The 22,520-nt window shown below is 38.0% G+C and overlaps 1 protein-coding gene across 1 annotated transcript in view; it reads right to left on the minus strand.

Moving 5' to 3' along the window:
• Positions 1–22,520, minus strand: part of FBN2 (fibrillin 2) — a 2,449,070-nt gene that overhangs the window by 2,052,765 nt on the left and 373,785 nt on the right. The window contains exons 3-4 of the mRNA XM_044060803.1: positions 14,596–14,694; positions 3,429–3,524 (exon numbers count right to left, since the gene is read on the minus strand). Of these exons, the coding sequence (XP_043916738.1) occupies positions 3,429–3,524; positions 14,596–14,694 (195 nt within the window). The remainder of the gene's footprint in view (positions 1–3,428; positions 3,525–14,595; positions 14,695–22,520) is intronic.

Genomic DNA, 22,520 nt, shown 5'->3' on the forward strand with positions numbered 1-22,520 from the left:
GATTTTGGCCCCAATCATTTGTCTACATCAGCCCCTTCTGTAATATTTTTACATCATTGGAGGACTCAATGATTGTGCCCAGTTTGCAGTCATGTGCAAACTTGGTAATCCACAGACCATCTTCTTTTGCCTGGACCTCAGAGAAATAGATTCCAAACAGTAGAAGGCCCAGCACAGATCCTTGTGGTACCCCACTATTAACTGATCTACTGTTGGAGGTGGACTCCCCAACTTTGACAGTGTGCATTCTGTTAGTGAGGCAGTTGAGTATCCATCTAGTGATGTATGGGTTAATCCCCAGCTGGGAGAGTTTCCCAATGATCCCTGAGTGGGGGATTGTGTCAAAAGCCTTGTCTAAATCAGAATCGGTGGTATGAACTGCTTTGCCCTCATCCAGGGCTTTAGTGACATTCTCAAAGAAGTCCACCAGGTTTAATAAGCAAGATCTACCCTTGATGAAACCAAACTGGTTCAGGTCAAGAGTTTGAAGGTCACCTATGATCTTGTTGATAAGGTCCATGATGATTCTTTCCATGGCCTTGGAGATAAGGTTAGTTAGGCTTATGAGTCGATAGTTTCCGGGATTGGTTGATGGACCCCTTTTGGGCAAGGGGATTGCTGTTGCTGGTCTCCACTCTGCCGGAACAAAGCCAGTGCTCAGGCTATGTTTAAAGAGAATGCCAAGTGGTTCCACAAGGTCTTGTTTGAGATTGTTTAGTAAGCAACCTGGGGTATTATCAGAACCCAAAGAGGTTATGTTTTTGGCCTTGAGACTACTTGTATGATGTATTCTTTGGAGATACTCGGTAGAGGACTGGTGTCAGGAATGCTTTAGGGTATGGCTGGTGGGGAAATGGGTGAAGACTATTGCAAGATCTTTAAGCTAGCTGGTTGGCAATTTCCTCTGGTTCAGTCTGACTGGTACCATCCACTATATGTTTGGCAAACAGCTGGGCATTCCCTTTTAGGTTTCAGATATAGCCAAAGAATGCCTTATGGTTGTCTTCAGCTAAGGATGCTGATTTAGTCTCATAACTAGCCTTAGAGGACTTTACAAGAACTCTGATTTGCTTGTTCCAGCTATGGAGGGTGTTCTTCCTCTGTTGAATAAGTTCCCTCTTGTTCTTTGACATCAGTTTCTTTCTTTTGTTTTACAACTTACTTTTACTTACAGTTCACCAGGGTGGCTTGTTTTTTTCAGGAGGATACAGTTTTAGTCCTGTCAGGTACATATTACAGGTTAATGCATTTGTTTAAGTGGCTATACAGGGCATTTGTGTACTCTTCTGCATAGGAATTACTGTTGGCTGTGTTAGTAGGGGTTTTTGAAACTTTTTACACCATTGCTTAGTTGGCTATAGCTTGCTTTGGCGACATTTTTCAGTTTTTTTGCTCCTGTGGGGGGGGGGGGGGGTATCAGGTTGGATCTTTACTTCAAGCGAGACTGATTTATGGTCTGATTTTAACATTGAGGGCAACACCCAGGGGGTAGTGCAGCATGTTGCTGAGCACTAGTTCTAGGACATTTGAGCCCCTTGTGGGGGTTCAGACCAACTGTTCCAGGGCATCTGAATTAACAAAATCCAGGAACCTAAGAGTAATCATGTTTGTGCTCATGTAAGTCAACTAATTAATGGAAGGATAGCTAAAATCTCCCATGCCCAAGGTGTTTGGCTGTATACTGAGCGACACTAGAAAGTCGTTGTGCTTCTCTTGGTTCATGGTGGGGGACGGGTAGTTGCAACGATATGATAGGGTGTTTTGCCTATAGCTATGTGGACATGGAGTAGCTCAAGAAGTGAAGATGAGAACATTTCCAAAGATAGCAGAATTCATCTTGGAACATTTTCGGAAATACTTTTCCTAGATATAAAAAACACAAGTAGGCCACTGATCTAAATAGTCACAAGTGAGGTTTTAGAAAGGGTGTGTGTGTTTCATGTATTCATGTGTGTTTTTGTGTGTATGTCTGTGTCTCTGTGTGAGAGTGGGTGTTTCGTGTGTGTGTGTTTGTGTGTGTGCCTGTGTCTCTGTGTGAGAGTGGGTGTTTCGTATGTGTGTGTGTGTGCCTGTGTGTGTGTGTGTGTGTGTGTGTGTGTGTGGATGTGTGTGTGTGTGTGTGTGTGTGTGTGTGTGTGTGTGTGTGTGTGTGTGTGTGTGTGTGTGTGTGTGTGTGTGTCTCTGTGGATGCACGTGTTTTGTGTGTGTGTGTGTGTGTGTGTGTGTGTGTGTGTGTGTGTGTGTGTGTGTGTGTGGACAAGTGGAGCTTATTACTGGATCCACTATGCCATCATTTAAAGTGCCACAGATAAAAGACCATTACTACATTAAGTGACACTCCTTTGGCTGAATGATAAATACATTTTGATTGTTTGAAAATTCTGCAGCAATCCAGGACCTTGTAGCATCCTAAATAATATGAAGTGAATCAAGAACTGTTTTCTTTCAACAGCAAAATGGTCTTGGGTGATTATATCATTTATCTGTCAGCCATAACTAAGAAGAAGACAAAAAAGGGGCGAGCAGTTGATGATGGAAGAATGTATTCCTAGTGCCAGATCCAAAGAATCACTGCAATGTGCCAAGAATATAAATCCACTAAAAGACTTGCAGATGGAGAGATGTACAATGAGCACAGAATCCTTTCTGTCATAACAATAACTCCCAAAATGAAAAGGTTGGTGTAAATCACTGTACAGTCTGAGCATAAAAGACTTCTTCAGGAAGGGCTTCACTACCATAACTCACTTTAGAAATAAACTGGAAAACAACACCTCTGATAGTACATAACAGCTTCCATCAGGAAATAGCGAAACATTCCACATATCCCAGTTAAAGATGCACTGGGCCAAAGTCCAGATTACATGACCTTGACAAGAGCAATTTTAAAATCACCTCACTCAGCTTGTCTATCTCTGCTTCTTTTAGACATGCTGCTCTAAACAGAATAATTACTTTGGACAGTCGGCTCTGAATGGCATGGGTTAGGATACCGAAGTATGTAATTATGGTTCAGACAGGGGACAGCATGCATAGACAGCAGACTGAATTCACTACATCAGACAATAGACACTCTTCTGTCTCTTTAAAGATAGGCTGGACAATAAAACTAACGAAATCCATCAGCTGGACCTGTTGCTCTGTTGTGTGACTTCTGTAGAAAGGCCGGATTAATTATTATAAATAATGTACACCACACTATATTTCCAAACATCAAGATCCATATAATTATCAAATTTCAGCAGGCTACAAATTTTAAGAAAATCACACAATATTGCAAGATAGAAAATATACAAAGTAACCATCAAGAAAATAAGTGATGTTTTTCACAAAATACACAGTTTTTACAACTACTCAATCAGAATTATTACAGTAATTCCAAAATGCAAAGGCAAGTTAGTTTTATTACACCAAAAGGCATCACTTACGCTGTCCGCAGTGAGTTCCGGTGTATCCCTTCTGGCACTGACACTCTTCTGCTATGCAAGTTCCTCCATTCATGCACCTGACATTGCAAGTCTGAACTGCAAGGAAATTGATATAACAAATGAGAGTACATTTCAGTACGTTAATTGTTTTCTGCCAGCAAATGTATTTATAAGTTTACATTTTACACACAAACATAATCTGTATTACTATTTTGCATAACTTTTGTTCCTAGAAAATGTCTGAGTTTCAGTGTAAGCCTACACTTGTTAACACATTTGTTTTTCTTCTTTATTAAAGTGTTTATTTATCTGTTTAAATTTGTTTACTGAGTAAAACTGATCTATGTGTACCAATTTCAGGTATGGCCTGACAGAAAACAGTGGAATAATAAAACATGAATTTCAGTATTACATTAGTACAGCTGTTATATTAATACAGTAATTTTACATGTGGTTAATTACAATTATAATACAAGGCACATAAGTAAGATTCTAAGAAAAACGACTAGACATATCTAAATAAACTAACGTTGTTTGTCCTGCAGATGTATGCTACAGGGAAGACAACCACAATTTAATTACTACTTGTTCAGATAACTATTGGTTACCAGTCTGTGAAACAGCAGTTTGCTTAGAAGCATTCAAATTCTCAACACCTTCAGATGTGCAGATAGTGATCCGCCAAAATAATATTCAAGCCTGATCTCTACCACCTGCTTTTTTATCCTTTGCGTTTACATTTTATAATAATGTCAACCTCCATGTCTTACTGCAATATGCATTAACTGATGTTGAAATGCATTTTGCATTTGAAAAGTTTATTATGTAAGACAGCCTTGGATTCACGTGGCTCGGTTGCAGAGTTGGTGCATAAAGCAGCATAAACGATACTGTCAGCATTCTACTCGAGTATCTTGTTAATTTCTAATGTTTCAGATGTGCATACCTATACAGTCTGTGCAAGGTTTGTTTCAAAGCCCCCCCCCCCTACATTATTGTCATACCAGTTTGGCTAAAAGACCTTATAACTTTTATGGATGTCAGTAAAATGCCACTTACAGAAACAATGAACATAATCATAATCATAAAAGGAACTTTTGATCACAGACTCTTCCCATGATGGTAGCTCAAGGGTAAACTTATAAACTGCCATTGTAAACAAATCGCTAGTCAAGTCCCCCCTTAATATCTTTATCATTTGAAGGTCAACCCTGTCTCACATCTGTTCCCCGTCACTTTGAATTTCCCCAGTAATGCTGAATCTACTGACTGATGTAAAAGGTTGTGCCATACAATAAAAACATTATAAGATGTTAAAAAATAAATAAATCATCAACTCATTCTAAAATCATCTTTTTCAGTTCTTAAAGCATGTTTTCTGGTTCATAAGCAGCAGTTTTGTTTCTGAAATGCATGGTCTACCTGCACATTGGTTTTACCAACCTCTCTTTTTATGACTTGGATGCATACATTGCATCATTTGGATGATCCATCCATGAATTGGTTTAACCTTTTTTATGTCTTGCAGAAATGAATCTTCCAGAAGTGCAAGCAATACACAAGAAGGAATCTTACCATTTGTGTTTACAGAAGGTATAGCAGCCCCCTTTCTAATGGTAAAACCTCTATCTCTACTCGTGAGAAATTCTCAGGTTTCCTGATTTGCATCTTGCATTGCTTTTATGTTTAATAATTTGAAAATAAATACCCTATTATATATTTTCCTGTTTTGTTGTTGTAAATACTTCATACTCAGCTATGTAATCCTTCTGCAGATTTTGTATTTTACTGTGTATTTCTTCATATTACATCTGAAGTATTTTACACAGGGGCATATTAGCAAGTTTGCTATGCCCTGTTTAACTCTCTTCTCAGAATAAAGTCGACATTTTCTACTGTAAACTTTAATGCTACACTGAAATCGCTCTTTCCCTTGTTACACACACACATGCACACACACACACACACACACACACACACACACACACACACACACACACACACACACACACACACACACACGCACACGCACAGACACACACACACACACACACACACACACACACACACACACACACACACACACACACACTCACACTCACACATCTCTCTCTCTCTTTCTCTTCATATACAGTAAACTCTCCAGTTAACCGGCACCCATGGAGATTGATAGATGCCTGATAACTGTAGTTTCTCGTTGCTTGAATTACTATTAAAAGTATGCCGGACTAATTCTATACCCTATACTATTTGTTTTGTTTCACTTGTTCATAGTTTGGGGTGAGAGGGTCCTGTCTTCCTTTTTAAAACTCTAAAACTCTAAACACATAAGGTATGTTTCTGTGTGTGTGTGTGTGTGTGTGTGTGTGTGTGTGTGTGGGGGGCAGAAAGTGCAACACATGAAAATGTACTGTATTTCTTCGATTTTTTTTCTGGTTGCTTGAGTTCCAGTTAACAGAGAGTTTATATATATATATATATATATATATATATATATATATATATATATATATATATTATTTTGCAGTCTCACTACTCTCTTGCATATTTCTTAATTTTTTTCAATTCTATCAGTTATACAGACATGCCACTTTGGTGTATATTAGTGACCCTGTCTACTATTTAAACGGTGTGCCCACTCTAAAAGTACTTGATGTACAATTGAACCATTCTACCTGTGAGATAACTCAGTAACTTAGAAAGTTTTAAACTTATAAGCCTGAAAGTTAGCATACTAACATAGACAGCACTCCACGGCAGGGTGAAAATTGGAGCTGATCAGCAATAAGGAAAATAAAATGGTTGTTGTTTGTCTTTCGGCTTTTCCCAGTAAGGGGTCGCCACAGCGGAACTCCGGTCCGCTAATGATTGGCAGTAGATTTTTACGAAACGCTGAGGTGCCAGCTCGACACCCAACCTTCAATGAAGACACACCCATTTACGCACGCATGTCTTTTGAACACTACCCAACCATGGGGAGGACATGCAGACTCCACACAGAAGGCACTCCCAAGCCCAGCCGAGAATCGAACGGGAGAACCTCTTGCTGTGAGGTAACAATGCTACCGCTGTCCCACCGCGGCTGTGCAGGAAAAATATTACTTCTGTAGTGGCCTTTCTTGAGGTTTCTTAAAGAGCAACTGATATGGCAAGTTTCTGCATCTCTTACAATTACTTTGAGTGGGCATCTGTAGTTAGTTAACATATGATAGATTAATAGTCAGCATTTTACACCTGTAAAATGAGCAACAGAAGACAGCATGGCAAAGGAAGACACACTCATGAAACATCATCAATATCAGCACCGTTTTTTCCCATTTTCTATATGGGATCGGGGTGTCGTGTCAACTGTCATCATCTCTCTTGATTCAGTACCTCTCTTTAACCTTTGTCTTGCCTGACTGTCGCATGTCTTCGCTCACATAGTCCATCGACCGCTTTGCTGGATGCCTTTGTTTCCTCTTGCCTTCTTCCTGTCTGTCCAAAATATTCTTCACTAGCTAGCCTTCTGTTTTTTGGCCCATGCACCTGAACCACTGTAATATATTCTCTCTGACCTTCTGTGCAACTGGAGCTAGTTTGGCTTCTGCTCTGATATCCATATTTCTTTGTTTGTCTCACAGTGTGCATCCCACCACCCATCTCAAGCACTTCATCTTCCTGACCTCTAGCATCCTCAACTGCCTGCATTTACTGCCCAGCTTTTTTTCCCATACAGCAGTACTGGTCACACAACTGTTTTATACACCTTACTTTTCAGCTTTTTGGCAATCTTCTGTCATACACTACACTTGACACTCTGTGACAGTTGTCTGCAGTCTCTGTAATTCTAGCTTTGACAACCTCACTTCGCTTCTCTTCAACCATCCCTTCCAGATACTGGAGGCTGTTATACTACTTTTTCTTGTATCTTAATACTTAGCTTCTTCTGATTTCTCCCATTTGTTGCCATTACAATTGTCTTAACTCTGCTTAATTTCAACCTATGTGACTTCAGTTTTGCATTCCTTTCTTCTATCTTTTGCTGATGTTCTTGCTAAGAGTTTGCCTGTAATGCCACATCGTTAGCACACAGCAGCTTTTTTGACCTGTCCCCTCTGACCTGTTGAGTTCCTATTAGATCATTGAAAATGCATAATTTGGAATGCGTCTTCGCTGAACTTAAAATAACAAAAACTGAAAACAGCGAAGAGGCATATGAGCGATTTCTTTCCCTGGCAAAGAAATCATTTGCCTGCCTCCGGCAGTTTGCTGTTTTGTAAACTGTATTGCGATCTTGGAGTTGGTATATTTAGTTAGGGAGGGTGTAGGGGGCAAAGACCTCCCACATTAGGGGGGTGTGGTGGATGAAGCCCCCCACTTTGTTTTGTGTGTATAATATATATATATATATATATATATATTTTTTTTTTTTGGACAAACGATTTCTTTCCCAGGGAAAGAAATCGCTCATATGTAGTTTCGCTGTTTTCAGTTTTCGTTTTTATGGGTTCGATGAAGACACATTCGAAGTAATGCGTCTTTGACATTGTGCTATTGACCCAACCTGTTTGCTAATGTAGTCCATCACCAGTATGAACAGCAGTGGGCTCAGATCTGAACCCTGATGCACACTCACTTCCTCTGAGAGCCCCTATGTGACTCCAAACACTATTTGTACTTGAGTCATTGGGTCTTTGTACAGAGCCTGCACCAGTTCTACCAATGTTTCTAGGACTTTGAACCATTGCAAGTCTGCCCAAATCAGCTTTCTTGGGACCTTGTGATATGCTTTCTCCAAGTCTAGAAATGCCTAATTGGAATATTTCATCTCTAGCTTCTTCTCAACCATCAGCCTCACTGCAAAGCATGAGTCGGATGTGCTGCATCATGATCTGAATCCCAACTGCTCATCTCCCATCTTACTTTCTACTGCTCTTCCTATTCATTTATCAGTCATCCTGTCAGCACTTTCATGCAATGTGACAGGGGTTTGATACTGGCGAACAGCTATCACAAAAGATGTTGGGCTTCTGCACTTTGGATCCAGTCCACACAATTTGGTCAGGGCATGTACCACTGAGCAAGCAGCTTTAGGAGGAACATGCATACAGGATGTACTCCTGAGGCATGGGCTATGTCCAGCTACCCCTACAGCTGAGAGACCTTGGACTACAGTGGCCAAAAGCTGACTGTCCTTTCCTTGGGTAATTACAGTGCAGTAGACAAGCAACTTAGTCTTGCTTTGTCTTTGAAAGAAAACTATAACTGGAGCAAAGAAAGTCCTAATTCTTAAAGCTTACTGTCTTTCTTTAAATAAAAATGCAGCAGATAATGATCATCAGGGTAACAGGCTAGTTCCTGCTTTGTGGTGAATCAAGTCTGCTTCCATTACTTGCACATCAGCAGAATTTTCAGGTTCGCCCACAACCTTTCATTTTGTGGAAGGGCTGTAACAGTCTCTCCTATCCAGGACACTTCATCTGGTTAGAATGGTTGCTTCCCTTTCTTTTTCTATGAAAACATGTCAGAAGTGCCCTTCAGTAATCCCTCTTTGCTGCCAGCTTCATACTAAAATTGTTCCCCTTTTAAGCTTCCATGTGCCACTCACATTTTACATTACAACTTAATATAAATATAAAATACTTCGCCACTTTTCCTAATCTTGTTATCTACTCTTTCCTCGGTCCTTGCTTTTGCTGGAGGGAGTGGGATTTATTTTTCCTGTCTCACATTTCAGCTGATGTTCTTCCCTTTTTAACATTTTTGAGTTTCACTGTGTTAACTGAATTCCAGTTACTTTTCTCTAATACTTTTTGTACTTTCCTTAAAACTATAACAGTGATTTTTTTTTTCATTTGGTGATTAGCTTGATTAACTTTAACCAGCGGTATGTTTCTAACCATTCCTTCCAACATATGTGACAGTACCTTACTTATGTATGCAATGATAGTTCCAAAGCTACCTCTCCTGAAATGTGCTACTTGTATTACAGACAAATATGAGGTCTCACTGGGAATGATATGACATGACAGCATGGTCACTTTTTTAACGATAACCACCTTCCATAGGAGGTTACAATGCAAGCTCCATCATGTAAGTCAGATGTAAAGGAAATATAAATCATACTAATTTTGCATCTTCCTGAAGAAATGGTGCTGTTTTTAACTTCTAGCTCAGTATATCTGCCATGAATAGCAGTTCTCCTTCGTCTGCCACACTTAAGTTCTCTTCTACCATTGTCTTACCTATCTATAGGGCTTCACTTTCCTGGTCACTCATTAGTTTAATTCCTTCCATGATATACACTGATTCCCCAACTTCTATTTATTTTTTCTTATTAATAATTACATGTGTATTGCATACTATAGTATGTTGACCTTCCAAATTATATTTCATAGTCCCTGTTTAAAGTCCATGCTGAGTACAGTGCATTTTCACTACAAATGTTCACAAGGTAAGAGATGAAAAACAGTACTTTGAAAGTTGGTAGCAAATATACTGGAAGTCACAAATCCCTTTAGGAAACCACACAACCTCTGATAAATGTCTTTACTTGGGTAAATGCAGCAAAATGTATAGTGATCAGTGTTAACATTTCAAAAATAACTTTCCAATGCATGTTAGTCTTACATTAGACAATGTAATATGTGGATGTACAATTTACCATAATAAAAAATAATTCACTGTTTTGGTAATATAAAGTTTTAGTGGAGTTTATAGGATCATAGGATCATAGGAAGTACTAGGCTATTGGCCCTGAGGCCCCTACAAGCCTAGGCAAGAATTTAGCCCATGTTCCGACAAGTCAGCACCCAATGCCTCTGTCTAGCAGAGACACAGGTGGAATCCCAGGGGTGTACTTTCTGTTCTCCATCCAGTTATCCAGGTTGCCCTTAAAAAGGGTTAATGAGGTACTCTGCTTGATGTGGAGTAGGAGTCTAGTCTACAGAAGGGGGAGTCTCTGGACATAAATCTGTCCCGCCAACAAATCCTACTGATTTCACAGACCAGGTTGAGGTCGCGTGTACAGGTTACTCGAGTGGAGCTAGACTTGCAGATATGCAGCAGTCCCATCAAGGCAGTGTCTGAGATTGCTTTGTATGCCAGACAGAGGTCACATCTGAAGAGTCTGTAGGAGACTGAATAGGGGGACAGGGCCTTTAGCCTATCTGTGTAGGGCAGATGTTTGAGGCCCTGGATTCTCCTGGTGAGGAACCTCTGTGATCTCTCCAGCTGCTGCATGTGCTTTGTAAGGTACACATCGAAAGGGGCATTGTACTCAACAATGGGTCTTATAAGGGAAGAATACAGGGATGTTATGACCATCTTGTCCCTGTCTGAGATACTCTTACTAATGAGGTGGGGCATGTAGAAAGCTTTCTGTACAATGGAGGCAATATGGTGGTCGAAAGTCAGTTTGCTATCAACCTGGGGTGCCCAAGTCCCTCACGACTGACTGCATGCTTATGAACTTGTTATTAATGTGATAATTTGTGGCAATGTCACTCTCCCCAAAAGGGACAATGATGCATTTTTTGGCATTCAGTTTGAGGCCATGTTTCTGGCACTAGTCATATGTTAAGGTGACACCCTTTTGGACTATGTCCACATCACTAGGGGAACTGATGACAGCGCCCAGCTTACAGTCATCTGCAAACATGGTCAGCCATAGCCCACTGGTTTTGGCCTGCACCTCAGAAAAAAATATCCCAAACAACAAGAGCCCCAAGACTGATCCCTGGGGTATACCACTCGTTATGGCTGACTGCTTGAGGTGGCTTTCCCTATTTTGACTAGGTGGGTTCTGTCAGTGAGCCAGTTTGCTACCCATATGGTAACATATGGATTGACACCTAGTTGAGAGAGTTTATCTATTATACCTGAGTGGGTAACAGTATTGAAGGCTTTAGCCAGGTCAAGGTAGGTGGTGTGCACCGTCTCCCCCTCGTCCATGGCTATGGTGACTGGCTCAAGGAAGTCAATCAAATTTAGCAGGCATGACCTCCCTTGATGAAACCAAACTGGATGGGATCAAGTGTTTGGAGGTTGCCAATATCCTTGTTAATGAGGTCCATGATAATCTGCTCCATGGCCTTGCAGATCATGTTATCTAGGCTGATGGGTCTATAATTTCCTGGATTGGTTTAGAAAGTTTACTGAATTGTCAATGTCAGTATTATACTTCACTAGACAGAAAACTTCCAAACCTTGTCTTTTGACATGGTTTCATTAAAACTTGCAGCAGAGTGTCCACTCAAGTAGTTGCTCATTTTCACCATTGCAGGACAGCACATTTCTAACAAAATGCAGTTATATTGCTTTTAAATTTATTTTTCTTATGAAATTACATGCCAGATATTCCTTCATATCACACAATGAACATGAGAGGTGCCAGTCTTAATATAGAATCAGTCTTTTTTACACTGTAATTTGTGATTCACTGAGACATGAAGAGTTGATTATCAATATATATGTTTTAATTTCTGGAACATAGTATGTGTATGGGGGAGGCAGAGTAGTCAAAACTAATTTCATTCAAAATGGGATGACATATTAGTCATTAATATTTGCATTTTGATGAACCCTCCTGTATTTGTATTCTGTGCTAGAGCTGATTTTATATATATTATTTTATTTTATTTTGCATTTGTTTACCAGGGTAGTGTGACTAAGCAGCAAAGCTCCTTTTCAGGAGAGACCTGAGGAAAAAGGTCCAATACAAAACAAAGACTAACAAACAGATACAATAATTACAAAAATATTTTAGGAATATTACAATAATGCCAACATACACACCCATATTTGTAAATAAATAAGAGTAACATAATATTTAAGTAAGTATACAAATAGTGTTACTCTATGGAAAAGTTCTCTGACATCAACAAAATAATTTGGTGGGACTGGTATATTTCACAGATGATACCACTGCTGTGGAACAGACTTCCCATCCACATAAAACAAAGTTTATCCCAATCCATTTTCAAGCACAACTTAGATCTATGGATGGGAAACAGAACATTTACCCTAGGACTGCCAATGTACTACTAAATAGACAAATGCAGCTCCCAAATGTTTTATCACATACATGGGTCCCCTCAAATTATCTATGGTATGGTCCTAGTTATTCTCATTAGAGGTAATACATAGTTATCAACCATGGGATAGGTAAAGCCATTTTATAACCAAATGGGATAGGTTATTTTGAGCACAAAAAGGGAAAATAGCTAAGCTTAAAATGGTCCACAAGTGCAGCTAGCCTAGTACGTGCTATGACCCTATAAAGTCATAAAATATAATGTTTGAAAATGAAGCAGAAAGTAGAATTCAGCAGAAAGTAAAAAAATTGGGAGAAATGTGGTATACTTAAGGTATAATGAATAAATATTGCCACAATAGATGAAGAGAAAAGAAAAAAGAGATTATTTTGAGGTGAAAGAGAAAGATACAAAGTTAAAGGAAGAGAGTGATAAGAATGATAATAAAGTACACAAGAAAATGGAAGAACGGTGACAAGCTGAGGTATATGGTAATACAGGAGAAAAGTAGAGTGGAGTACACATTATAATATACAAAGGAATCCTTAATGCAATGTATAGTCAAGCATATATAACTTTTGAAGGAAGATGTTACTAGAAGGTTAGTTTGTATAGTATCACAGTAATTAAAGAATAGGAAGATAAACATTATGTAGCCTTTAAGAGCTGAAGAAATAAAATAAAAAGAAGGTGTAATTCTGTGGGGATAAATGTAGTGAAGCAGGGGTGGTTGGGGAATTGGGGGTGGGGGAAGCAGTCACATTTCGATATATCCTCCTATATCTCTATGCATTCTGTACTAGAGCTGATTTTCACTGCAGACACATTTTATGCTTTGTGAATCGTCCACTATTTCCACACACTGCATGTTAAGCTGATTTTACAGGGCAAACACATTTTGGCAAATCCTTTATCTGTATGCTTCTCAAAACGTGTTTCAAATTTGTCATTCCTTTGCATATTTCACTCAGGTACACACAGGTGCACAAGTGGACATAAATAACTTTACAGTATATCAGCCAAAGAATGAAAAAAGTTATAAGTATACTACATCAGCTCAAACTTAGCTAAAAAAGATGCCCTTAAATGGATGTTCTTTGTCTCTCTGTATATGGCATATTTAATTTTATTGGAACAGCTGGCAATTTGCCTGTCTTGAGCTTATCACTCTTTTTGGTCACAAAGAAAACATTTTGAATATTTAGGTGCAGGATAATTTAATAAAAAAGGAATTTTAAAGAGTTGTCTCTCTTTTTTTTTAATTCTAACATCAGTCTCACTCCCTCTTTCTCTCTGTCTTATTTGTTACTTTCAGGAACTTTAGTTTTATAGGGCTACTTATTTAATTGAAGTACAAGTCAACACATAAACATACCATAATCCTACAAAGCAGAAAACGAAGAGAAGGTAAGATCAAATGTATGCTATAAAACTCTACTGCATTTGGCATTGAAGATGAAGTTTACATATTTAATTGTCATAATATTTTTTACCATCTCATCTTTGCAAAGAGCAAACAATTTTGCATGTTGTTTTGATACACAGACAAAGCTCCTGTTCAATTAGCACACTTCTTAGTTAAAAATATCTCAAAAGATGGCAGTAACAATGAGAATATCACTCTGGCCCTATGAGGATTCTGTAGAAGTGCAGACAAAACCACAGAGATAGGCCATCTCGGGCATATGAAAGGCATATAATGCTGCATGTTTGTTGTAGTGAAAATCACTATCTTAACTTCTCACTTTACTGTTACAAGAGTGATAGAAATAAAATATGTGACCCCATTGGATATAGCTGTGCTTATCTCATCAGCACAGTGAAAGCCTCTATGACTCCTCTGGGAGTATTGCACAGAGAATCCTTAAACAACCTTAGTTTGCATGGTTCATCCATGACCCTATCTTCCATGAAAGGGTTCTAATCAGCTTGTCCAGTTCAGGATAGTTCATTGATTAGGTAAGGCTGTCTCACTTTCTTCATGTTCTGTGAAAACTAAGCAGAACTAGCCCTTCAGTACATTTATTACTTTTACCTCTTCTGCTTATCTGCAATGCAATGCCATAGGAATTAAAATACAAAACAATGCATTCTTTCCCCAAGAAGAAGAACAAGAAAAAAAAAAAAAGAAAACATGAACTAAAACTTACTAGATTTGGTCCCACAGGAAGGTGCAATTTGACCACTGGCACAAGTGCACATGTTGGGACGTGAACAAAATCCATCGCCGCAGTTGTTTCTACAAATTGCTGGAAGAATAAAAAAAAAATCAGTTAGGCAAGTGTTTGTATCACAGATTACAATATAAGTTTGTAAATTATCATCAAATGATATTAGTGCTAATAAATAAATAAATTGAGAAAATGCATTATAAAGGTCCTGAATTAGCTGTGGAGCTTAAAGAAAAATAACAAATCTTGTCATAAGTTGAAGTTACACATAGCACTCAATGCTCACATGTTGGTGTACACACACGCGCACTTGCGCATACACACACGCACACACACACACACACACACACACACACACACACACACACACACACACACACACACACAACACAGATGCAAACACGCATGTATACACACATACGTACACACTCAAAACAGATGCACACACACACACACACACACACACACACACAGATATATACACACAAACACACCACATATATCTCTTTATATGTGTATATATATATATATATATATATATATATATATATATATATATGTGTGTATACACACACTCACACACACACACACACACACACACACACACACACACATATATATATATATATATATATATATATATATACACAATTTATGTATTTCTTGCTTATTTATTTATTAACATTTGACTACTGGTAAAGTCCATCTGGGTAGATTCCCATTTTCAGTGGAGGCCTAGAAAGAAAACATAAGTATTATAAAATTATTTTAAGAATTATAATTTTACAGTCTTCAAAAATAATACCGAAACATCTACTGTTTCAATAATTATAACAACTTAGGCAAAATGTGAAAACACTGGTTAAGAATAGATACAACTAACTTGCCAATTATTTAATATTTAGAGAAATCTTAGCCAATTTATAGAGAAAACAAATGGTAGTTAATATAATACAAACAGGTGTTGTAATATAAGTGAAAAAACAGGGTTATAACATATTTATTACATATTTGTTCTATATTTTATATATATATATATATATATATATATATATATATATACATTTTTATATATTAAAATTATTATATATGTTTTTAGATAGATGAACACATGCACACGTTGATGTATGTATGAGACCATGTCAATCGTGTGTGTGTGTGTGTGTGTGTGTGTGTGTGTGTGTGTGTGTGTGTGTGTGTATTTACTTATCTTTGTCAAATGGCACTGTTATCAATGTACATAATGTCGACACCAAATTATTGACATCATGCAAGTTGACATGCTGCTGCACATTCACCAAGCATCAATCTCAGCACATGCAAAAAGTTCACAACAAAAGCTAAAAGAAAACATCTTTTTTTGTGTAGGAGCTATGTCCCTAGTCCCTGCTAATAATTTATTCTACCTCTGAGAGTGCACATTTCTCTGAGAAAGGGCAAATTCCCCAAGTCTGAGAATCATCCAATCTGGTGCTGTTCTCAACAAGTGTTGACTATCTGTTTAGTCAACCAAATTATGCAAATTGTGTTGACTAAACACATATGAACCAAAGCACCATTTGACGAAACTAGCAGTTTTCAATTCGGCGATTTGTGCTTTTGGTGATTTGGTCTTGGAGGAATTAAATTCGGCGAAATGTGCTTTCGACAAAATGTACCAGCTCCATATATATATATATATATATATATGTGGGCCCCTATCAGTTGATCAAGTTTTCAGAAACTCGAACTACATGTGGTCAAGACCATGTGATCGAGTTTTTAAAAACTTGAAACTTTTGGATGGAGATTGAGCTACAGCAAGGATGAGGAAATTTACTCTTTTCCTCACTGTAGTGTGATCTCTGAGTTGATATAATTTTCAAGGGGTGCAGGGGGGCTTGTCCTCCTGCAGAAAGGTAAAAAAGGTAGATTTTTTTTTTTGATGCTCGAGTTTTTAGAAACTCGATCTTATGTTCTTTGATATTTTTTTTGAGTTTCCAAAAAATCGGTCATCTGACATACAACTATATATATATATATATATATATAAAAAATCGGTCATCTGACATACAACTATATATATATATATATATATATATATATATATATATATATATATATATATATTTATACACACACACACACACACACACACACACACACACACACACACACACACACACACACACACATATAATAAGGTATGAACATACGGGAACAATACTGGGTAAATGATCATAGGGACTGTATGATAACTAGCCATATACACCTTTAAACAGACCCACTTGAGAGTTCGTAACTCTCTTTTTAAGCACCAAATATTGCTCACCTCTCAAATCAGTCAGGGACATACATGATAACCCTGTTGTAAATGTCTGTCAACCCATCCAGTCATCAAGGCTAGCGTTAAAGATAGTTAAAAATAGTATGTTGTTTGATGAGAAGTGATAACGCATCCCATAGTTTTTTAATACATTGAGTTAGGAACTTATTCATAGGTTCATAGGTTAACAGGTGTGTACTAGGCTAATGGCCCTGGAGCCTTTACAAGCCTAGCACATAGGATTACCCTAGCATCGTGCCACCAAACCTTAGTTCCTAGTGCCTCTGTCAAGTAGAGCCACTGGAGTGATCCCTGGGATGAATTTTCTATTCCCCATCCACTCATCAAGATTTCTCTAGAAGAGGGCCAGTAAAGTGCTCTGCTTGACATGTATGGGAAGTCTATTCCATAGCATGGGCAGTCTCTGGGTTATAAACCTGTCCCTCCAGCATATTCTGTTGATTGTGGTAATGAGGTTGAGGTCTCTGGAGCATGTGGTGCGGAGGGATTGGGATTTCTTTAGATGTAGCATTTCTAACAGATCTGGGTCAGACATGGCTTTGTAAGTCAAGCAAGGATTGCCTCTAAGTAGGTGATATGAGGCAGAAAATAGTTGGATTTTTTTGAGTCTGTCCATATAGGACAAGCGTTTAAGGCCTAGGATCCTCTTTGTGAGGTACTTTTGCGGCCTCTCCAGTTGTTGCAGGTGTCTAGTGAGGGAAATGCCAAATGGGGCATTGTACTCCATGATTGTCCTAATGAGGGAAGAGTAGAGGGAGACGATGACTTCTTTCTTCCTTGATGAAAAACCCTTAGTAATGAGATATGCCACATAGTAGGACTTTCTGAAAACAGTGGCAATGTGGTGGCCAAAAGAGAAGTTGCTGTCAACCTGTGTTCTTAGATCTCTTATAACACCTTCTGTGTTCAATGGATTACCATTGATGTGGTAATTCAAGGGAACTGTTTTTTTTCCCAAGGGGGATGACGAAACATTTTTTGGCATTGCGCTTAAGGCCATGGTTCTGGCACCAGCCTTTCTGTAGGATGTTGACATCACTTGGGGAGTTAATAATAGCTACCAACTTGCAGTCATCTGCGAACTTTGTCAGCCAGAGTCCCTTCATGTTGGCCTGGACTTCAGAGAAGTAGATACCAAACAGGAGAGGACCAAGAACTGAACCCTGTAGGACTCCACTTGTGACTGGTCGACTGTCTGACTTGGAGTCAGCTACTTTCACACTGTGGGCTCTATCCATGAGCCAGTTTGCAACCCACCTAGTGATATAGGGGTTGATGCCTAGCTTAGTGAGTATTTCTATGATTCCTGAGTGGGGAATGGTATCAAAGGCCTTGGCCAGATCAAGGTAGGCTGTATGATCCACCTTGCCTTCATCAACAGTTCTGGCGACTGACTCAAAGAAGTCAACTAAGTTGAGCAGGCATGATCTACCCTTCAAAAAACCAAACTGTGTAGAATCCTGAGTTTGGAGATTCCCTATATCCTTGTTTATTAGGTACATGATGATGCATTCCATAGCTTTGCATATCAGACTCGTCAGGCTAATGGGTTGATAGTTCCCGGGGTCTGTAGTAGCTCCTCCCTTGTGGAGAGGGATGACTGTAGCAGTGCGCCATCCAGTAAGGACAAAGCCTGAGGTGAGGCTGGGGATTGAACAGGGCACACAAGTGAGGTGCCAGTTCACTCTGTAATTCATGTAGAACACAGCCGGGGATACTGTCAGGTCCTATAGAAGCTGTATTCTTGGACTTGGACAGTGCTGTTTTAACCTGTGCAGCAGTAATACTGGATGCCTGGCAATCTACTGGTATTGTGATTGGTCCTTTGGGGGGAGGGGTAAAGTTGGCACTGAATCTGTCAGCCAGTATACTGGCAATATCATTTGGCTCAGTAGCTCAGAGCAAATCTGGGTATTGCTGTGGAGATTCTTTACATAACTATAGAAGGCCGTTTGGTTGTCTTTACTATCTGCTGCAATTCTGTTTTCATAGCTAGCTTTAGAGGTTCCTCTAACCAGTCTTGTTAATTTGTTGGTGTATGTTTTTCATGACACATAAAAGTGAGACACATCACATTTGAGCAGCCTGCAGGCTACAATCCATCATGACAGATGAAGGATTAAAGGCCTTTAATTTCCTTGGCTAGAAGTCTTTGGGGCCTAACTAGCTGAGTGGTACACACATACAAAAGGAAACACTGTATTCAAATTTTGGTCTGATAATGGAAGAGTACAGTGGTAGGATGACTTAGCTGGATGTTGAAGACATTCTGGTGGGAATTACCTGAGTCAATCAGAAGGATTTCCTAACTATGATGGAGATATGATGATTAAATAAGAGACAGCTGTCCTCGCAAGTACACGGGTCACTTATGGCAGTATCTTTCTTAAAAGTAGTGTCATCTATAATACACGAAGTGGGAGTAGCTTTTTTGGTGAATGATTCTATATTTTACATTTAGCTTGAGACAATCTTTGAAACCAAATACAATCCTTACACGTAACAGTTTGGCTAGTAGACCATATGTGCGAGGGTTGTGTTTGATTTAACAATGGATTCTTTGTGTGAACTTCACTGTTGGTTCTGGATATTAAGTGCAGTTGATCAGCATTTGTTCCTGATGAATCTGATTTTTATGGTCAGTGGATTAACCTTGGTTAAAGATGATTTGGAACTGTTCTGTGAACAAAATGGAGTAGAGTGGAGTGATCTCAGTCTAATACAGGTACTCTTAATGTAATTTGTACATCACTTCATACTTTTAAACAGGTAATTTTGGTCACTAAAAACTTCAGACTTTGGTTTTGCATCAAAAGCTGCTCCAAGCATATGAGCTGATGCTTATAACACTCAGCATTCTCTGTATGTTATTGAAACCAAGTGTGTCATATCCTAATGATTTATTTTTGGGTCAGTGGAAACAAATTCAGCAGGATACAGCTTTAATGTTTGTGCATGTCTTGACTGATCTATATGCAAGACAAATAACAAAACAAGAACAGGAAGTGAAGTGTTTGCATGAGGTGGCAGCAACTTTTCAGTAACATGATTCTGATAGTCAACAGCAGAAGTTCCTTTCTGAGTTTAACAGTTTTAGAAACTGACTTCAAACAATAACATTTAAAAAAGTATCGCAGAGACATGCAATACCATGTGAATAATAGTTTACATGGAAGCAATACATAAAGCGTGTTAGGTTTGTGGAGTCCGATCTTGATGGCAAATCTAAAAAAGGTGACCAACACACGGAAAAGGGTTTCTTCTGGACATTATTTTAAAAAAAATAGTGACACTCCTGAGTTTTCAGATGAAGATTTTTTCATTGGCTATTGATGTTGATTTAGGCATCCCTTATTTTTTCACCTAATGGCAAGAGAGTTAATGTGACCACCCTTTAGAAAACAGAGGATGGTTAGGCATATCACTAGAGAAAGCATGGAGGCCCCATAGTTTTGCAACAGCTAGAATAAGAAGAGAACAACATTAGTCACAACATTTATCCTGCTAAACTATCTGAGAATGAAATATCTGTGTTAAATAACGGCTTTAATTTCATTCCTACTGCCCCAGCATCTGAAACTAACCTGATACAGGATGTTATGGCTTTTTGTCATAAATTAAATTTTAATTTATTTTTTGAAAAATTGTAATGTGAATGATAATATTTTCACAAAGTTTAAACCACCTAACTTTCATCTACCTGTGAATAAAAATGTTGCTGCTTTTCAAAGAATCAGTATTAAAAGAATTACATTTTAATTTTACATATAAAAAGAGGAGTTATAACAATTTTGATTTGAACAAATGCAGGCATTAAATAAATTGACTCATGGCAAGAAGTTAGTTATAAACACACCTGATAACCGTGGGTCAGTAGTTATGCGGGATTTTCCACAGGAAATTTTATCAGAAGATGTATTTCGATCCAGCTGAGAAATTTAAGTTGTATATTGATAACATTTTGAAAGTAGTGGTCGAAGAAGGTATTTTTAGTGAAAATATAGCATTTCAACTTATGGTGTCTGACACTAGTAGGCAACATTTTTATATGCTGCCTAAAATACACACACACACACACACACACACACACACACACACACACACACACACACACACACACACACACACAAAAAAAAACACTTGAACCTCCTGGTCATGGTTCTCTTAATGAACTACACTCTGTTTTTTGACTCTACTTAAAACCATTATTATCTATTTTTCATTCAAGGATTCAACACACTATTAGATTTTTAAAGAATATACAGGATACACAGTTGGAAACAGGTTGGGACGTGTACCTTGGATGTGAATGCATTATAAACCAATATTCTGCATTGATCTAGGTTGTTAGCTTTACAATATTAGTTAAATAAAATTTCTTTGTATAGCCCTGGATTCAATTTTTTTTAAGTCTCACAGAACTTGCACAAATGAAGATTTTATTTAGTTTGACAATGAATGATATCTAGAATTGAACGGTACAGTGATGGAGGCAGATTTTTGGCCCCATTTATGTTGACCTTTTTATGAAGAGCCACTAATTTATGACACTAACCACAATATCTGTAACTATGCCATGAACATTTGCGTATATATTTGGATGATTATAGGCTGGTATGGACTTCAGAAGTAGAATTTTTATTTGAGTTTGTGCAATATTTAAATGACAAGGAATAGGAGGGGTGGTTTACAATTTAATTTGACTTATAATTTAGAGAAGATACAATTTTTGGATGTTTTGGTCAAATAATATGACAATTTTATTTTGACTACTTCAATTTACAGAAAGGAGTTTCATAAAAATTCTTTGCTTGAGGCTACAAGCTGTTATCCTCCATGAAAAATCATGAATGTTCCTGTTTTTCAATATTATAAAATCTAAAGGGGTTGTTCATCTCTGCATGATTATTAACACTTTTGAAATTACATAACCAAAAAGTTTTTGTATAGGAGTTATAGAAGACATGTTATTTTAAATCCCAGTAAGTTGAGGTTTCAAAAAATGGGGGAACTTTTTAATATTTGAGAAAGACACCTTAAACCTCCAGAGTGATACTTTTTTTACAACTTTTAGATATAATATCAAGACAGTCTGAGAGTTAATTTATAAATATTGGAATGTCTTATAAAGCGACAGAGAAGTTGAAGACATTTGCCATTATAATGTATTTTCAACTGTAGGTGAGGAAGTACTGTTGGGAATATGCTAAATCATTATATGATGCCTATGAGCACAACAGCTAAGAGACAAAGATCTTTGGATGGTACAACATTAAGGGGTTGTTTTTCATGTGGTCATTGCTCTGCCTATAAGGTGTTTACCAGCAGTAAACAGTTTTCATATGCCATTACTAAATTATTGTTTTATGATACTGGCTATCTAATTTCTTGTGATTCTGAACACGTTGTTGTTCTGTTTTTTATGTTAGGGAAAACTTTATGACAGCTTCAAATTCAGGTTTTTAAACATTTAAGTGATATTAAGTGATACACTTGAATCAAATGGACTCTATAAATATGAGCTAAGACATCCTACAGCCTAATTTTGATTTATGGATATTAGTAGGATATTGGGATA

The sequence above is a fragment of the Protopterus annectens genome, chromosome 2.part0 (assembly GCF_019279795.1).
Source record: "Protopterus annectens isolate FY-2018-M chromosome 2.part0, PAN1.0, whole genome shotgun sequence".
Taxonomy (NCBI): Eukaryota; Metazoa; Chordata; order Ceratodontiformes; family Protopteridae; genus Protopterus; species Protopterus annectens.